The sequence below is a fragment of the Formica exsecta genome, unplaced genomic scaffold (genome assembly GCF_003651465.1).
Source record: "Formica exsecta isolate Colony F162 unplaced genomic scaffold, ASM365146v1 scaffold138, whole genome shotgun sequence".
Lineage (NCBI taxonomy): Eukaryota > Metazoa > Arthropoda > Insecta > Hymenoptera > Formicidae > Formica > Formica exsecta.
The window spans coordinates 1,844,998-1,865,477 of record NW_021848711.1 but is presented as its reverse complement, the minus strand read 5'-3'; the positions used below and the strand labels follow the sequence as shown (position 1 = coordinate 1,865,477).

The following is a 20,480-nucleotide window of genomic DNA, read 5'->3' as shown; positions in this document are numbered from 1 at the left end:
GGATCTCATTTTTCAAACTATTTGCATCTTCGATATCAATTTCTCAAACAAAAAAAATATGTACGAAAAATAAAATTATTTCCATTATATTAAAGTAGAAGAACACGTAAAAATATCGAGCTGTGATAGTGTGAAGAAGCGGGCACGCGTTTAATACACGCGCTAAACTTGACAAATATTAGGACACGACAATGAGAGCCCTCCCGTGCGCTTCGAGGGGGACTTGCCTTGGAAGTTGAGGGAGATGTTGGCGTTACTCTCGCCGAAGTTGTTAAAGGCGTTGCAACGGTAATTTCCACCGTCGGCCTTGGTCGGATTCGAGATCTCGAGGGTCAGCAGGTACGCGTCCTTGCCGGTGGCCTTGCGCAACATTTTCACGCGCTTGCTGTCGGCGATCGCTTTCTGACCTTGGTACCACGTTATGTCCGGCACCGGGTGTGCCTCCAGGATGCACTCCATGATGAGTACGTCGCCCTCCTGGCGAATCGTTGGTTTCTTCGGGAAGCGCGGCGGCTTACCGTCTGGTATTCTGCGTAAATCGACACGTCAGACATCGAGAAACGTCGACTTCGCCATTAAACGGACGAGCGGAATGTAAAGTCTTTCTGATGGACGACGTCGTTTCTTATCTACAAGTTCCGCCTGCCACGCAATCCGGATATTATCGAAGACGTGGCGCGATGTTACGGAAAAGAATCGCACACAAGCGTTCCTTCTCTTTTAATCTTAATCTGCCAAAATTCTTTAATCGGATAACAGATTTATGTTTTTCTAATTCAAAGGAAGCTTGCAACTTTTTTATATATCTTGTATACAACTATTCGCGGACTTAGATAAGATACAAGTTGTCATAAAAAGATTTGTGAAAAGAAATTTTTGCTTGGATAATAATATTTGAAAGAATTTTAAAAATCGATCAGACATCGAGAAACGTCGACTTCGCCATTAAACGGACGAGCGGAATGTAAAGTCTTTCTGATGGACGACGTCGTTTCTTATCTACAAGTTCCGCCTGCCACGCAATCCGGATATTATCGAAGACGCGGCGCGATGTTACGGAAAAGAATCGCACACAAGCGTTCCTTCTCTTTTAATCTTAATCTGCCAAAATTCTTTAATCGGATAACAGATTTATGTTTTTCTAATTCAAAGGAAGCTTGCAACTTTTTTATATATCATGTATACAACTATTCGCGGACTTAGAAAAGATACAAGTTGTCATAAAAAGATTTGTGAAAAGAAATTTTTGCTTGGATAATAATATTTGAAAGAATTTTAAAAATCGAAAAAAAAAAACACTACAAAATTTTATTTCGTTTTGTCGTAAATTTTGTTTCAACGTAAAACAATCCATTACACTTGACATCACGTTACTCGTCACATTTTGCGTTGTAAAATTCGAGCCTAATTTGTGTTAAAGCGCAAATTTCCATCACGTCGCGTCGGATAATCGAAGAAGCGCGATTCGCGCGGCGTGGCAGGACAATATGTCAATAATAAATTTCTCTCTTTATCTCCCGATGCCTACTTGAGCTTGTCGCCACCCTCGAAGTTTAGATTAATAGTTGCCACCCCCTGGCCGTGCTTGTTCTTCGCCACGGCCCTGTACTCGCCCGCGTCCGCCTTTGCCACGCTGTCGATCCTCAGCCTCGCGAGGTGATACAGCTTCTGATCGAGCTCCAGAGACGTGTTGAATCGTCCGCCTTCTTTCACCTCCTCGGTACCGTGATACCTGCGTGATCGCCGCCAATGTGCCAAGTCCAGGTATCCGTTGAATATCAATTTTTGCATCGCGGATCGCGAACGCGCGCTTGGAAGTATACGTTTATAAACTTTGAAACGTCGAAGAGAAATTATTGAGATCGTCTTGATATATTAATATATTAATCATTTATAAATATGAAAATATCCGCCTCAACAATCGCAGTTTTAAAAAGATTCAAAGATAATTTTTGTTTCAGCGAAAATAATTTAATATGTTATTTTTTTTTTTCTTGTCGTTAAATATCTTTAACTCGGAGATCTTTTCCGATACGTTTTTCAATGTACTTCCTTGCGCGCGTCACGAATCTCAGATCTTACCACTTGACACTAGGTTTCGGATCGCCGACAAGTCGGCATTCAAAGGTGATGGTGTTACCGTCGTCGGATTGTCTTATGACCGGTCGTTCGGTGAAAGTCGGTTTAATACCGTCTTCGGGTACGGGTGCCTCGTCGCCTACGTTCGACACAAACGATCGACATATCGAAAATTGTTCGTCATACTTCTTGCTCGCCTAATCAAACCTTTCGCTGCGATTGATTAATGTCAGATTCGCACGTCGTTGTGCGAAAAAGAAGAAAAATAATTTTTTTTTTTTTATTTTTCTCCAAATTACTTTAAACGGATTGTTTGCACAAAAAGAAATAAAAAAATATAAATGAAATTCCGGAAACAACTTGCCTAAATTGCAGAAATAATTTAACAGCGAAAGGATTAAATATGCGAAACATTTTACAGTTTGATGCGAGATCGGGAGTCACGTATCGATTTGTGGCGCGCTTGAATACTTTCTTCAAGTCTGTAAGATATACTGTAAACATTTCTCTACATAGAGAATAATTCCGCACACAGTTTAATTAATATTAAATCAATATTTTACATAATCGTATCGCCGCATGTAAGGAGCGCGCTTTCAAGGATCATGATCCTTGCTGACAATGAGACCGACATCTTGTAAATTAGGTTGCTTTCTCTACTTCTCTTCTGCCATCTATTCGCGATGTCTCGCTTTTGGTAGAGTATAAAATAGTGTTGTCCAAGTGTCATCTGCTCCATTTTTCTTTCCCACGGCTTTGATGTCGCTCGCGGTTAGGTAAAAATAGAAACACTGCACAGTTATGCACAAGCTTTCGTCAAACGCTGTTTGCGAGTGAGTAAGTGAAAGTGATGTAATATGTATGTATATCATCGTGTATAACAGTATCCTATTAATCGAAAAAATTTAATTTTGTCGTTTTGGCAACTTTCAAATGTATTTGACTAAAAATCGAAAATCAACCACCATGGAATATATGTGTCTCTATGTTGTGTTTCAATGTACGTTAACGTTGGTATTAATCAGAGATGTGAATATATACAGTACGACAAAACACATAAAAAGTTTCAAACATCTGTTTTACTCATAAAAAATCTCTACGAGCGAATTAGAATGAAAATGACTACTGAAGCACGTGACGGAAGACAGATGTGAGTATATATACAATATTAGAACCGTCCTCGTTAAAACTACGTGGATATCTTACTATTTGTAAAAAATATTTCCATACTTGCCATAGTTTTTTTATTGTAATTCGATATAATACATACAATAGATCGTCAAAAATATGCCTAAAATGCACAGAATACATTTTCTTTTTATAAATTATAATTTTAACTAATAAAATTATAAAAATTGTTCTTATATATTTAGTGCTACATATGACACGTATATTCAATAACTATATTAAAATTTAAATTTGTAATATAATTATAATCACAAAAAATATAACGTTTAAAACTGTCTATAAATAAATGTATGCAAGTAAGGAAATACATGTCGTTAGTGGATCTAACCATCACAGAAATTCTGTGTAATTGTATTTGCGTGTACATATGTGTGTGTGAGCGAGCCTTGGATGACGCACCCGTTCACTGCGAAAGGGTGGTTTTCTCGTCAACTCTCACACACAACACAAACACGATCGTATGAATAGAGAGAAAAGATGTCATCGAAGCAACCTAACGAAGCGTCAATATGGAAGGCTAATCTGCGATCGCATCTCGTGCATAAATAAATACGTAAATCTCGTCTCAGAATACGAGTGCATACGAATAAGTCTGCTGCTGATCGGTACGCGCGAGATGCGATTCGAATTAATACGTGATTGAAGCAGCAGTATACACGTTATTACGAGTAGTTGATTATTCTGGTCCGCTCTCTACGCAACTTTCAACGGTGCAAAATTCGTGAGAGACAAATTATAATGTGTACTCTCGCAAATGCCGTTTAGTCGATTAAAGATCAATCAACGGGCTGTATATCGTGGCTCGCGTCGAGCCGACATCGATACGTGCTCATCGCTCGACCGAGACAAACCATTAAAAAATAAAAAGATTCCGCATATATACAATAGTTACAAAAATAGTTACAAAAGAAAGTAGAAGAAAGAGATTGTTGAGAATGGACAGCTGATGGAACGGAAAAAAATTAAATAATATAAACTGCGGATATATATGTACATATGTTGGTGTAGAGTTGACATATAGGAAATAGATAAACAGGGCAGAAAACTGAGATGAAGAAGAGAGTTGGAAATGAAAGAGATCATCGATATACATCCCGAGTGAGAATGTGAGAGAAGAGTTGAGGAACGGTACCGATGATACGCTTTATCTCCCGCTACGAAATAAAGCGGGAAAGAATAAAAAAATATATTTGTTATCTTTCCTTCAAAAATTCATTAAATATTCCTTAAGAGGCTATTAAAAATAATATAAAAAAGAATTTTTAAAAATGATTAACAAAAATTGTAATGGAAATATTTCAATAATATAAAAATTAGACGTTTTGAAGGTTTAAAATTAAATTTGAGAACAAATTTGCAGTCTAAGTGCAAGTAAACTTGTTACTCATATATAACAATCACAAAGATCTATAATATTCATCAAGCGTATATATTTGTAAATAAAAAATTAAGCAAATGGACAAAATGTGTAAAGCGGATCATCGGTCGAAGTATGCACATAAGTTTATGGTTATTTATCGCAAGAATAACAGATACTTACTGTCGAAATTCAGGGAAATCGTAGCGTTAGATTCGCCAAGCTCGTTCTTCGCCGTGACCTTATATTTGCCAGCATCCTCGACGGTCACATTTTTTATTTCCAGGGTGGCGAAGTACGAGTGGCCATCTTTATCGACGGTCAGCTGAAACGGTTCAAATAAAACAAATTTTCGATAATAATAATCGTTTAATCGATAACGAGACGACAAACCTTGTGCCTTGACGAATCCTTGACCATGTTCCCGCTATGAAACCATGTAATTTTCGGCGTGGGATCGGCTGTGATGCGACACTCGAAGAGCAGCCTTTTGCCGTCGTCCTCCTGTCTTATCGCGGGCTTCTTCGCGAAAGTCGGCGCGATACCGTCAATTTGTCTGCAAGCGCGAGATAAACGTGGTGGACCGGAAATAAATCTCGCGCCAATTTATCGTTCGCTAACGCGTTAATCGTCGCGCCGCGATTGCATCGCGGACCATGGTGCGAAAATTTGGATGCTGCGTCACGTGCTGCACGCTCCGCATCACCGACAATTTTAATCGCACTTCCGGCGCGACCGGTAACGCGTCAGTAAACTGAATGACTTAAAATCACACACGTCGTTACAAAAAATCGCATGCCTCAGATCATAAAAATGGTATATAAAATGATGGTTAAAAATTAGAACATTACACGCCTTCGTTTATCTGACAGAATAATTAAAGTTTTTTTTTTCTAGAGAAGTTAGATAAGAGTGAGAAGATAAGAAAGATAGCGATGCTTGGCAAGGCGAATAAGAGAAGAACCGCTTTGTGTGGCCGTTGAAATTCTGCTAAAACATTTATCGCGACTTTCGCGAATTGCTGCCAGGAATAACTTTTGTTTTGTTTAGTCGACGCTTTCTGACGGGAGGAGGCTCGTTCAACAGCTCGTTCTGATGGCCATTCGACATTTAACAAGCACTTTAAAATCCGAGTTGGGTACATTGCCATCATAATCGATATTCTTTCTCTCTCTTGGCAATATTTTTGTTGATAAGTCAATGCCTTAAGTATCTGACTGAGACTTTTCAGAAGATCCATAAAGTTCTGGACTTGATGTAAGTTTCACACACACACGAAATGATTTCCTCTATAAAATTTTTATATTCATACTTTTTAACGTTCTCTGATTTTTCTTCAAAAAGCGAGGATTGATGACTAAATTATATTATTATATATTATTATAAATCAACCGATTATTTACGACTCGATCTCCGAAACTTTACCGTAAAAATGATAGAGTGTTATTTGCGCGACAATATATTTAAAGATAAAATGATTACGACTATTCTGACGACCGTTGATCGCTCTTTTCAAATTTTCTCTTTATAGCGGAATCCAGCGTAATCCAAGTTATAAGATCGTCGGTGTTTATTCACGCAAATTGGGAGCCAGGACGAGAAGCATGTGTTTAACACTCGCAACATGAGTGGACCATAAGTGCATTAGCACCGGTGCATGTTGTGGCTAAGTTTAGCGAGGAAGTAGGCTGCGGCTGTTTCCTCTCGACTTTCACCGTCGTTAACCGGTACAGATATCGGTACGTTTTCTCGCAATCTGTGAGCTTTCATTTTCGATCAAACGTTTGTTTTGATTTGCAGAATAATAAGACTCGGATACGTGGATTCTCGCCAAAATTTCGCGGATTACACGTGAATGACGCTTTCGAGTTATCCAAAATCTTATCGTATGCATCATGAAATACAAATCGTGATGCGTTTTGGGAGACGCGTAGAAACGAAAAGCCTCGCGTTACTTTTAGAAATTCACGGGAATCACGTCTGTCGATGCGATCCGAAAATACAGCTTCTCATCGTATCGTCGCTGCCGGCTGCGACTTGAGAGAAAGAGAGAGAGAGAGAGAGAGAGAGAGAAAGAGAGAATCGTTGAAAATATTCTCGACCCAGTTTCGAATTATCTTCGAAAATCGCATAAAGTTGCACCAAGATGCGGAATAACTGCAAGAGGCACGCGAAAAGAGATTTGAGGACTGATAAATGCTTTCCGCTCGCAAAGATTGCATAAAGATCTCATGAACGATTTAACAGCTGCCCCGCAATAGTAAATCATTGTTATTATAATTAAACTATCGCGATGAGACAAAAATAACTTCTTGCGCAAGTTACTTTACGATCGACTTACGCGATCATTGAAGAAAATTAACTTTTCATTTAAAAAAATATAAGATATATGAAATAATAAATAGTGTTTTGCAAGTAAATAACGAGAAGAAAAATTCACTATACATACGTTATTTATTTCCTAGAAACAGAAATGTTAAATCTGCATTTTAGTTTAGAAATTGATTGAAATAAACATTTTCAAGATTAATACTCAACATTTTTTAGAAAATTTTGTGATACAAAATCCTCTGTGATCTTTCATTCTCTCGTTCTTCAGATTTCGTCAGCTGTAGTACGATCAATCTTCCGTCTTTTTCGCTCTCGATCATAGCTATGATATAGACAGATCGTAGTTCGTACGTGATTTAGTGGCTTCTTACTTACAGAAGACAGCGTCCGAAATAATCCGGCCACTTTGTGGTCGAATCGCGCGCGCAATGCACGAACGGTGTCCAAAACTAGAAGACCTTAATTCTATTTCCATCCGTGTTTCGCGTGCGCGGTTATATATGCGTGGGCGGATCGGTAAGAAACGACCGATCACGTCGTCGGACTTAAACGCACGGTGAGTCGCCGCAATTTCTATCGGATTGCTTTTGAACGAGATCGAAAATAGTAGGCATACCGCGACGATTATTCTCAATCGGGCCGATTTAACGCGCACTCGAACGTTATCAGCGAAGAGATAGCGTAGCAATCAGTACAAATGAGGAATTTAAAAATCTCTTCATGTAAGCCTTTCATATCTTACATGTTACATTTTCCGAATTTCATGTCAAACTTCCAGAATTTCTTCAACAATAAATTTGGATTCGACATTTCTTTCGCGAAAGATTCGAGATTTAACTTAAATCGAGACATAATTTAATGAAGAAGTTGAATGTTAACATTTAATGAAAAGATTTAAAATCAAATGTTTGAGAAATAAAAAATTGAATTTGGAAAATTTAAATATACGCAGACCATATTATGACATTTGTTTCTTTTGGTATTTCCACCACACACATTTGGTATTTTTTTTTTTTTTTTTTTAAATTTAGGGATATGGATAGTACAATGTTATCAAGTTATATTAACAATTTAATTATTGATTGATAATCACACTTTAATTGCAAAAACAGCGCGTAAGCGACACACTCACCTCCTTCCAATAGATTGATCGGCAGCTAAAATCATAAATAAAAAAACGAAAGACAACGAAAAAGGAAAGCAGAAAAAAAATAAAGCAGAAATATAACAAAATAATAAAAACGTATTAATGCGTAAGCGAAAAGCATAAAACGAATTAATTAAATAGAGCCTGGAGAAGCGACAAACGAGTCATCCTTTCAATGTAAACTTCACTGACTTACTTCTCTCTAGGCTCATCCATTGCTAGAAAAAATATAACGGCGAAATATTAATCAAGAAACGATCAAATTTAAAGAAATTACAAATAAAAAATATTGTATACAGGGGCAAATATATATCAATCAAGAGTCGATATTTAAGTGTGTCAAAATTTGTCATTTTCCACATTTAACGTAAAATTAATTCCGACATTATTTTTATTTAAAAAAATAAACACTCGTTTTAAACACTATAATTAGACAGTTTGATGTTCATTAATTTTAATCATATAACTTAACTGATCTTTTTCTAAAATCAGAAGTAGATAAAGACAAATATAGGCCGGCCACGAATGGAATATATCTCGCATAAATTAGACTAGATAATTATTTTTATATAAATATCGCTATTATTCGAAGAAATACCGCGAGATGAGAAATAATCGGTATATAAAAACTTACGACTAAAATTGAGGTTGATAGAGGCGGCGACCTCGCCCATCTTGTTCTTCGCCTTGACCTTGTAGAGGCCGGCGTCGGTCTCGATGACATCGTCGAGTTCGAGCACCACCAGGAACTTGTTGGTCCCGATGCTCTGCATCTTGAAGTTGGTCCTGTCATCCTGGCTGAGCTCGGTCTCGCCGCGGAACCAGGCGATGTCGGGTTTAGGCGAGCTCACCAGCTGACATTCGAATATCAGCCGGTTGCCGTCGTCCTCCTGCCGCAGCTGCGGCTTCTGCGTGAAGCTGGGCGCGAAGTCGTCGGCGACCCCCATTGTGGAGGCACGCCTTCGCACCTGTCTCTACACACCGGGACACCCGGTCTCGTTCGCGTGATCGAGGGAGAAATCTGTTCCCTTCGCCTGGCACGTCGGTTCAAATGGCGCCGACCTGCGGCACCATCCAACCTGCTTTCGCGGTTTCTTCCTGAGCTCGATGTCTATCGTAGCTCGTCAATCGCAGACGTCTCAGAGTACTGAAAACGGAAGGAGATTAAATAAAATTTTAAAAATTATTACGCTGTTTTCAATAACGCTTTTAAATAAATTATTATAGAAAATGATGAATAACAACGCCACTTTTTTATATCAGTAACTTTTAAATAAATTAGTAGAAGAATGGAAGAAGAATAATAGAGAGAGGTCTGTTTGTAAATCGATATATTCTCTTAATAAAAATTTCATTATTTTCTCTCTTATAACATTTTTTTATGTAAATTTCTACATAAATAATTATAATTATGATTTAATTATAATTTAAGTTATATGCACAATTGAGTTATAAAATTAAAAGACAAATAAAATTAAAAAAACAAAAATATAATATCGTTATTTTTTTTTATTTCTGATATTTTGCGTATCAAAAGCTTTTAATTTCTTAAATGACTATTGTCTCGATATCGAGATAACTGTTTGTCTGCTTCACTTGTATTTGCAGTTCAAAGTTCGACATGACAACATCAATATTACTTCGAGCCTCTTGTTATCGTGGTTCAGTAAACCTTGGCAGCCTGAGTCGTTGTCACCTGTAGTTGCCTCAACCGCGGCTATTTTAGCACGAATGCCTATATTTAGTCTTCTTTAGCGTTGCCTTATGATCGGAGCACCACGTAATAAAGTTTCTACTTGCAATAGTATTCATTCTAGACGAATAAATACTTACGTACGAAACTTACAGATTAGAACAATTTTTAAATCTCAGTTATTATACAAACTGCGAAAAAAACTCAGACATAAAATTGCGAGAACGTTAAAAAAGGTCGGCTAAAAATAAATCATGTATTCTATTTAATATCGCAATAAAATGCCTTGAAGCCAGTACTTATGATACTTGATAGTTAAAACAGGATGATTTTTAAAAATCTCGGTTGTTACTAACTGCAAAAAAGATCCAGCTGTACGAATATAAAATCTCGAAAACGTTAAAAAAAAAACATTAGCTCTTAAAAAACGAGTCACGCATTCTCGTTGATATTGCGATAAAACATCCGTCCCGGATGTCAAGATCGACTTCGGTCTCGAGGGAGAGGCCGCCAGGAAATGGCGAAACGAGGCGACGCCTCGGCCGCAGACGGTGAAAAAACGTCCAGAAATGATTTATCGCGTGCAATAAATTCAAAATACGCGTTTACGTAATTCAAGGAAACGCGAAACGATTCGAAATCGCTCTTGGCCGTAAGATGCGATCTCGCGTTTAAGATTTTCAGCTACTGCTGCTACCGAAAATGCGAATCCCTCCAAAATAATACGACGGTAAATAATGCTTGTACGTGCTAACCGTTCCGGTAAGGTTTATAGAGCGAATAGAGGACGCTATAGCAATATATTTTGCCGAGCGTGTCTGTATTTTCAGATCGCTCTGGAAGTGGCGGAAACAGAAGTTTTCCGAGAACTACGCCGGGGTAGTCGTACATGTGTGCAATGATATCATGTCATAATCATATCTTGAAATACACAACTAAAATCAATAATCGATAGAAATTGTAAACACAATTTGATATTATTAATTTACTGCTTGCATAAAAACATACGAACGTATCAACGACTGAAATTACTAATTATAACTAGATATAAATTTATTCTATCAATAATAATAATTATTCGCTCTCTTTCCATCTCTATCTCTTTGGCATTATAAAAAATATAAGAATCGTAATAAAGGTCCATAGAGAGACATAAAGTCTCTAAAAAAAGACGAATTATAAATTAATTTGGCGTCGATCTATTAATATAATAATACCACGCGTGAAATACTCGACGCGTGTGAGCGACGCCTGCCTTCCCTCAAGCGCGTTGCGTCGAAAGGACTTTATAATTTACAAGTGTCAGGCCTATTTTCGTCGGGCCGCCCGAATCCTCACCGGTGAAGAACCATTAGCATCACCGCGTTTAACTGCAAATTGAGCGAGCAGCGAGCGCGAGCGGCGAGTTTTCTCGCGAAATTCGCGCGAGCGGGTGTATTTTCCCGCGACGCCCCAAGGCCGAGGGAGCGAGCCGCGCTGGGTGACGTAAGGCTGACTATTATTAATGCGGCTCTTGGCTCGAAAATAGGTTGGGCCAGTTATCTTGGTAATCGGTTATTATGTTTGGCATCTAACCGTGGAAGCCGTGTACATTTGGGTCGCCGATACAACCCGTCGGATGTAATATGTTCGTTCGCTCAAGTCCGGACAATCGTTCTTTTGAGACCCCGAGATCGTCGCGCGACACCTCCAAGTGCCAGGAGTGTCGATTCCTAAACGATCGTCAGCTACAGCGCAGCGTGAAAATGATTTTCGCGTGACGTATCGCGTGATAGCTTGACGTACAATAACACCTGCAACTGTTTTCCCGCACCTTGATTAAGTACATAATATTTCTTGATAAAACATGCCTCATTCTCGTAGTTACGTATTGTCGGGTACAAAAATAATAATTCTATTCCAAGAATCAAACTGAAATTGTGTGTTGACTTCGAGTAAATATATGTGAAATTAATAAAAAAGAAATAAACAAAGAATAACGATAACCCGGCGACATCTATAAATTTCTAGCTGCTCGTAAGTATAAAATTATTGATATCTAACATAAAATTGAAATCTATGAATAAATCATCCACTACCACAAAAAAGATATCAATGTAAACAAAGTTTTAAAAAACAACAAGAAAAATATTGATGTATCTATATAAAAAGGATTAACTTTTTAATTATTTTACTTTCCGAAATATATAGAAAAAAAAAATAGTAGTAATTTCGACGTACATGAATGGATTTCAAGAGTAATATTGCAAGCTTAATTGATCTCAGGCAATTGTACAATTTTCAACGACTATCATAAATGTAAAATAAGACAATCCTCTTGAATGTGCGTGATCGAGAAGCTTTGTAACTGTCGGCAATAAATAACAATCGTTTCGGAAAGTATGAATTAGTTTCACGTGCGCCCGCGCTCTGGGAAAAGACTGCCAACTACAAAGGTAGACGATGGGACATGACACGGTATCCTTCCGGTAATGTGAGATCCACGTAATTGGTCGGCTGCCACCGTTCAAGCCGCAAAATTGTGAAACAAATCATCCGATTATGTCAGCTCCAGCCAGGCGATGGAAACATGATACGCCTGGCTGTTCGCTCGTGCCGAAGGGTGCCAAATAAACAAGCCATTATGCATAAAAGAAGCCACAAATTTGATAAAATCAATGTTTCAAACGTACGAAAATTTAAATTCTATCTCCGTCATCGTTTTAGATCGTTCTTCTCGCGAGAAGAACTCCGGAGGCAAGCTTACTTAATCTTTAATTTTAACAAAATTCGTAATAAAAGAAGAGACTAATTAATAACAAGAGCATTAAATATTATTACGATTGTATTTTAATATAAAGATAAGATATATGTATCGTTGACACACGCGGTTCTACAGCCAGTGGTTGATCATTTTAAACGAGAGCGAACAGATGCACGCGAGAAGGAGTCTGACGGATCGGCGAAACGGCGTACAAAACGAACGGGGACCGGGTGTTACAACGTCACGGTAAGACTTGGCAAACGGCCTCGTATGCATTCCCGAGATTACTGCACATCGTAATAGCTCGCATTCCTCTTTCGCCCGTCTGATTTTCGCACCGCGGTTGTCATCCGACCGATCCATCTTTCGGAAAGAAGGAAAAAAATAGATAAAAATAATCAAGAGAATTATATTTGTATTATAAATCATACGCTTTCATAACGAGATACTTTGAAATAATGATTAAAATCAGTTAATCAGCATATTGATCTTATCTAAATTTTACAGTTCAATCTTTTTATTAATTTAAGATTGCATTGCCTTCTTAATTCTTATCAAACGTGTGTGTTTATTTCTCTTGATTTATATATATAATAATGTTGCTGATTTTTAAAAATTAAATAAATAATGTAAAATGATTTAAATAACTAAAAAGAGGCCTTGCAATTCATGTATACTATATGTAGAAAGAGAGATCCTTGGTTTTTGTTAGAACATACATTTTTAACAAGAAGACATTATTTATGGCAAGCGAAAAAAAAAAAGAAAAAAGAAATGGTCGAAGAACGTCGAAAACATCATCTTAAATAATATACATCGCATTCATTTTCAAACAAGAAGCGTCAGAAAAATAATTTCTGAAAACGTAATTCGTGAAAATATCGATCGAGAAATATACTATTAAATTCTTGTAATATAGACGCGTTGTATATGAGAAATGTTGTCGGCATCTCCGACTGACCTAATATTTTTGCTGGCTATATAGAAAACGTTGCTTCACTTTGGCATAATTCTGCCGGCTATTTGTGATACAATGCATATTTGATGACATTGTGACCCAATAAAGAAGTAGCACATTGCCATTAAATATATAATGGATGCTGATCTAATGAATAAAAAATCTGAATAGATATATTGCAGTTAAAATAAAGATAAATACACAATTTATCTTGTTTCAAAAAATATATGTGATAAAAGCAAGATACAAGCAACATTACGATATCTATTTTATAATTAGTAAAGTTAATTAATAAGAACAAATAAAAGATAAAATAGGAAAATATAGATAGAAACACATTTAAACTAAGAATAGAACGCTGCAGTATAATCTCACGTTGAGAATAAATGTCCACGGTATCTGATAATGAACCGGTATACCTTTAAAATGGCGTAATTACTTCTGGCAAAGCTCTAAGCCACGTGGGTCGAAACAATTTCCTTTCCTTGCCATCGTGAATTTATCGAGCATCACGTGTTTATGTGCCTACCCCAAAATAAAACGCACGAAATAATCGAATAATTTAGATATTATAAAATTTAATGTGACATCAAAATTTTTGTCAAAATACACATTCGTGTATAGAACTTTAAATGAAAATTACTAAGCATAAATAAATAATCCTCGATATACTGCGTTGCATCTATTTTAATCGAACTAACTGTATCATTTATAATCATGACTAACACGATTATTATGACACACATATTAACCTTCAACAATCACGTGAAATGAGTAATTCGAAAATTTAGCAATCTGTATAACGTACTTTGTCGTGAGAGAATGATTCATATTTTGAATGTCATACTTTTCTTTAGAAAGAAAAAAATATATAAAAAAAAGTTTTTACAATTATACAAAAATATTTTAATATAATGGTATCTTAACTGGTATCTAAAGTAAAATATTTTAAATATTATTGTCGTATATATATATAATTTTCCTAAAATCTTTGCTTTAATTAATATATCATAAATTTGGTTTTTGAATAAGAAAGATTAGATTACACTAATATTTTCCAAACCAAATTGTTGGGGAACATAATCGAGAATCCGAATTTTAAAATCTATCTTTTCGAGGATTTTAACATCGTTTGAAAAAAATTGTTGTCACGTAAACAGCGATTCACTTCTTCACACTCGAGTTACATTCGGAACTAAACTATTCGCGAGAGTTATAATTATTAGTCGAGCGATGCATTTTCGCGGGCGCACTCTTTTCTGTCTATACTACTGACCGCGTTACTTGCGTCGCACCGTGATCTATTTTCGCCGACTGACTCAAGCGAGTCGGCACTGAAATCACCGATCGACGTCCCGATCTTTTAGCGATAAAACGTGAGAAATCGTATAAACAGACGTACTCGACTTTTTGGCAGAACGATGTAAATTAACATCGCAGCGTTGAAACAGGATTCACTTGGATCGTTTGTAATAACAACATGTTTTATATTATTTATATCAAAAAAAAATAAAATAAGAACTATTTGACTTGTTTAATTAAATAAATAACAATATTGTTTAATAAACAATAAGAGAAAAGCAAATTAATATTAATAATTTAGTAAGTACCTGAGTAAAAATATAGAGAAGAAGAAATAGAAAGAGCGAGAAAGAGAAATATCTATACTAATTAATCCTATCAAAAGGACTCAGTTTTTATCTTTGCGTGAAAACGGCATTCATATCCATTTACATAAGACTGACTACTATAATCTGATAAATCCAAATGATAAATTTTAAAACATCCTCTTTCTTTGACTTGACGTGACGGAAAATAAACACGCATCAACATCGAATGATCGAACACTATGACGAGTAATACGCATAATACTCCGCTTATTAATTTACGCTGCTTCGGAAAATATATATGGATGTTTCTCTTATGAAAATGTACGCACAAAACTCATTCGGCAATCAAAAGAGAGGACATGGCCTCGAGAAAAAACGCCCGACAATATCAACGAGCGAGAAGAACACTCAAGAGGTCTAACATTCAAGAATCTCAATTAAATTATTCTAATGATACATCTTTTGTTGTAAATTTAATCTCTTTTCTGATATTTCATCGCGAAACTACGAAGGAATTTACTTACGCTCTTGCCTCTGCGCTCAGTCATCGACGACCAACTCCAATGTTCATCTAATATGCCCTGCACTTGTAATGAAAGAAAATCATGAACACAGATTGTTTCCTAAATCGTACTTTTGTTATTACTTGTAGATTCAATTACTCTTAAACAGCAGTCAAGTAAATGAAATGGAATAACTGATTGAAAGGAGATATTGATATATCTGATAATTGAGACATTAATTATAAAAAGGTCAATTATAAAGTATTGAACAATTCAATATAAATAACAAAAAGGATATGTATATCACATGGAAATCTACACTTCTCGGTTGTTGCTATTATTTGTTATAAAATGTAAGAATTAATAATACGTTATACGCGCGACTTATTAATTATTTTTATCATGATTAACATTGATTAATTATGCGCAAACGGAGTTGACAAATTTGTCGGTTTGAATCATTGAACAATGACAAGCGCAATGCCAAGAATAATATATTAGTCACTTCATATATTGATCGTGACTGAGTTTTTGACAATCAACAGGTGAAACGTGCCGCTTGGCCGACAATACGTCCAGAAATACATCGATATACATATATGCAACCACATCAAGTGATTAATCAGTTAAAATTTATAGATGATTACAGATGAATATTTTTGTATCTAATAAGATCAATTATTTGGTTATAGAATAGTTTTTATATACCATTCAGGAAAAAGACTAAATTTCTAAAATAAATGCAAATTTGAGGCTGAAAAAATTTTCAGGATTCAAATATTAATGAAATCATCATTAACATTTATAACTACCAAAAAAATTAGAATTAATCTTGCCTAGCTGTTATAAGATAGCTTAATTAAATTTTTCTCAGAATTATTTATATCTCGATGTTATTTTTAAATATTTTATATCAAAAACAAATATGGGAATTATTTTCTTTGTAATAGAAAATTATATAAGCTTATAACTTGTATTTAAACCTAAATCTTAATCTAATTTAATATAGTATATTAATAATTGTGTAGATATTTTTAACGTTAAATCATGTGGATCTCGCACAGCGGAGATTCCAAAAATACATCTAACTCTAACGATTGATTTAATATCGATCTATTAGTCAGATTTTCTGGATTTCTCCACGGTACGCGTATCGATTCGTCTTTTTCTCGTGCTCTCATTCGACCAGCTCTCTTCCCCGGATTCGTCGAATCTCGCGGAACTTGCGGTATGCAGGATATTTTTAAATCGCTCGAGCACATTCTTGGGTTCTAAGTGATTGCAAAGTTGGTGGTAAGAACTATAGCACTTGTCTACAACGGCGAAAACAGCGAGACTCAATTTTATATAAAGTTAGCTTCCCATTTTCATAAAATTTCGATATAATTAATAGAGATCCTAGCTCTTTCTCTCTCAGAGAAAATTTCCGAAACGTTGCAAAATGAAGTATCAACATGCAACTTAATCTTCGAAAATAAAATAAAATATCGATAAAATAAAATAAAATATCGCTGTACACAAAAACGTTGAATTGACGATTGTAATTATAATGACATGCATGATGGAGGAAAACATAGTTAAATAAGACTGTCATTAAAGTCTCTCAAAATTGACGTATAAATACGAGCTGCGAAAGATTGTCAACGCGAAGATGAGGCGGCAAATGATGCGTCGGACAAAGTGTCGGACGGCACGATGACGTGAGGATGGACGGAACGACGGATGGAACAACGACGGGCGAAAAGATGGTCGTCGGAACGACGAACCGCTCCTCCTCACGTTACGGCCTCCTAAAAATAAGTGGACTCCGAGCCTAGATACCTAGATAGTAGTCTACGAATAGTCGGCCGCGCCGCCGCGACGGAACTCGTGGCGATTAGTCATGTGAAAGCGAGAAATCCGTCTAGACTGAGAGCTTATTGGAAGAAGAGTTTGAATCTCAATAATTGAACTTTCTTGATTAGTTAGGTAATTAAAAACTTGCATGAGAAATAATCAAGAATGCGATGAAAAAAATAACGAAGTGGTGGAAAAATATCCAAAAGAAATGCGAATGGTAGAAAATATTACTCCTGTGCTTAATCGAACGCGACTAGAGTTTATGATTTATTTAAAAGAATTATTAGATAATGATTTAAGAGATGCCATCATGATGAAAGATCGTCTTGTTTTCGCAATTATATTCCTTGCTTAAGATTTCTCTGTCTTCTAATATAAATAAAACTATATAAAAAACAAAATATATAAAATAGAAAAAATATGTAATGGAATAGAATAAATAAAATAAATTGTAAATTGTATATAAAAAATCTGTGGTAAAGTATGCATATAGAAATTCATGAATATTAATCTTCCTATTTTATAAATTGTGCAAAATCTACACAATACTTAGTAGATATTACAGCGTTTTAATAACGCTCTCCGTCGCGACAATCATCGATCACTACTACTTGTTTTTTTATTCGTGCGGAAATTAATATATGATTTCTCTTTAATATACAATTTTTTTTTAAATTAAGAATATTCAGAGAAATATGTAGATACAGATGATGAAATACGTTTATCACGCTTCACACAAATGTAAAATTGATTTCAAAATATACTCAATTTCATTGAACGACACATTATTAAATTAATAAATTCAAGCTTTGAAACAAATTTTGTTATTAATATTACTTCAGAATCCGAAGATAAATCAAGCAACACCCGATATTTATACCTAAGACTTTCATTACAAATCGTAAAATGACATTAATTATATTATCATCGCAAAGCAAATAATAACTATCTATGGGAGAGTAATTAAGTGATCCACAGGGAATGACTAGGATTTGTGTCATGAGAGAACGTGACATACCTCCTTAATTCACTTGTCCCTTCAATTAAAATTCAATGGCGCATCACTCGCATGGATGAGCGTGCGCGAAACCGATAGATAGTCCGTCACTTGTTGCTTACACTTCGACACTAATCCACACGCGATCCTTAACAAGCGATCAGAATGAAAAGAAGAAAGGAAGGGGAGAAGGTCGAAAAGGTTACTGAACACTCTCGGACAAGATATGGAGAAAGTCGCACTGATACGCGCACGCTTCCTCGCAGCCACGCAACGTCACATCCGCATCCAATCAAATCCGCATCATCATCGAGACTTACTTGAAGCGAGGTATCCGGATATCCTAGGGGAAGGATGAGCGCTTTTCCTTCCGAGAGAGAGGGAGATTTCCTTCCTTTCTAAAACCGAGCGTTTCCTCGGCGACACCTGCGACGGCGAGTAGTCGCTTATTCCTGGATCACTCTCAACCCCCCGAGGCAGACAAACGAGACGCACACACTCGACTCGAGAATTCTACAAGCTCGCGCGAGAACAAAACTTGGGAGAATTATGAGAGAAACTTTTTTCTTTTTTTTTTTCTCAGAGAGATTCGATCGTCGTCTTCGTCTTCGTCTCGGGTCGTCGTCGTCACTCGTCGTGCGGTCGCTCGTTACTCTCTCTCTCTTGCTCCTCTTGTATATCTCCCTTATCCCCTACTCTCTTTTTCTTGCACGGAGTGTCTTTATTCGACCGTCCCAATCGCCGGGATCCCGCGCGCCAACTAAACGCGCGAGGTATCGCGATGCTACCTCGAGGTTCGAGTCTCACCCACCACCTCTCGTGACCACAGCTACCACCACTGCCAGCATGCTCTCAACCGAGAAATCTCTGTCTTACATTCCTACCGAGTCACACACACCTACGCGGTCGCGGGTGCCGCGACGCTATTGATATTGTATAACCATCATCCGTCTGACGGTGTAGTTCTATGCTGGAATCAAATAATCGACAATCTCGATTTCGATTTCCCGATCAATCATCTCATATATCTTTAATTAAGAGATTTGATGAAATTTAATTTTTCCGCTTCTGATAATGGATCTTTTGACCGCGATCTGAATTATTATTAAGCTTTTCATTAACGCGAGCTTCTTATTAAAATTAACAATAAAGTATAATCAAAAGAATTCTTTCAATTCTATCAAAAAATAAATCACGCAAAGATATAATCTAATTGTTGAATAATTCGATACTTATCGTTTGTTAATTTTTAAAACATTTTTACTATTGCCTCAAATTTAGTTTTTATTCTAGGATATTATTGCTTGCTTCTTAATTTAAAATACTTTCTAATCTCTTCTGTAAGATTTTGAAGATTACGATAATCGACGAAATAAAATAAAAACAGAAATAAAAAGCATGTTATATAATCGTGGTCGTATAATGTATGACCATCCCCGTACAAGACCACAGCCGATAAGTGATAACAGTACGATCTGATCAGACGCATCGTTCTCGTGAGGAGAAATAACATTTCTGAGGAATAGTTACTGCGGCGACAATATCATGATAATTGGCGCATTTTCAATTTTGATTTGTAGAGATCGAACTGTGCTATTCAAATGCCAATTTGATGTAACATTAAGAAAAATTCATGTTTTTTTCGTACAGATATGTATCAATTTTGTATTAAAAGTCAATATCTTTTAAATATGTTTCGAATATGTCCATAAATTTTGGAAATAGAGAAAATTTCTACTGAAAATATTAATTGATATATATTTCAATAGAAATAATTAGAGAAAAACATTAGGTATTTTTGTAGCTTATATTTCATTTCCATCTTTCTACTATCATATCATTATTTCGCATAATAATTAATGTGTCTAATAATTGTACTTATATGCCATATTTATACACGGCATATATATCATAGATATATATCTAAAAATGTATTCAATGATCGCTACAAAAAGAAAAGGGGGTCACCTCTTTAATAATTATATAAACACAAAAAATACTATTTGTGCCATTCAACTGAGTCATCTGATATTTA

General features: G+C 36.0%; 1 protein-coding gene across 1 annotated transcript in view; it reads right to left on the bottom strand.

The window, feature by feature from the left end:
- The window catches only part of LOC115246074 (twitchin), a 111,181-nt gene extending 91,156 nt beyond the window's left edge, over window positions 1–20,025 (bottom strand). The window contains 8 exon segments of the mRNA XM_029824661.1: window positions 228–529; window positions 1,529–1,732; window positions 2,083–2,218; window positions 4,808–4,949; window positions 5,018–5,180; window positions 8,299–8,320; window positions 8,737–9,249; window positions 18,766–20,025. Coding sequence (XP_029680521.1) covers window positions 228–529; window positions 1,529–1,732; window positions 2,083–2,218; window positions 4,808–4,949; window positions 5,018–5,180; window positions 8,299–8,320; window positions 8,737–9,049 — 1,282 coding nt within the window. The 5' untranslated portion in view covers window positions 9,050–9,249; window positions 18,766–20,025.
- Between the last annotated feature and the right edge of the window lie 455 nt (window positions 20,026–20,480).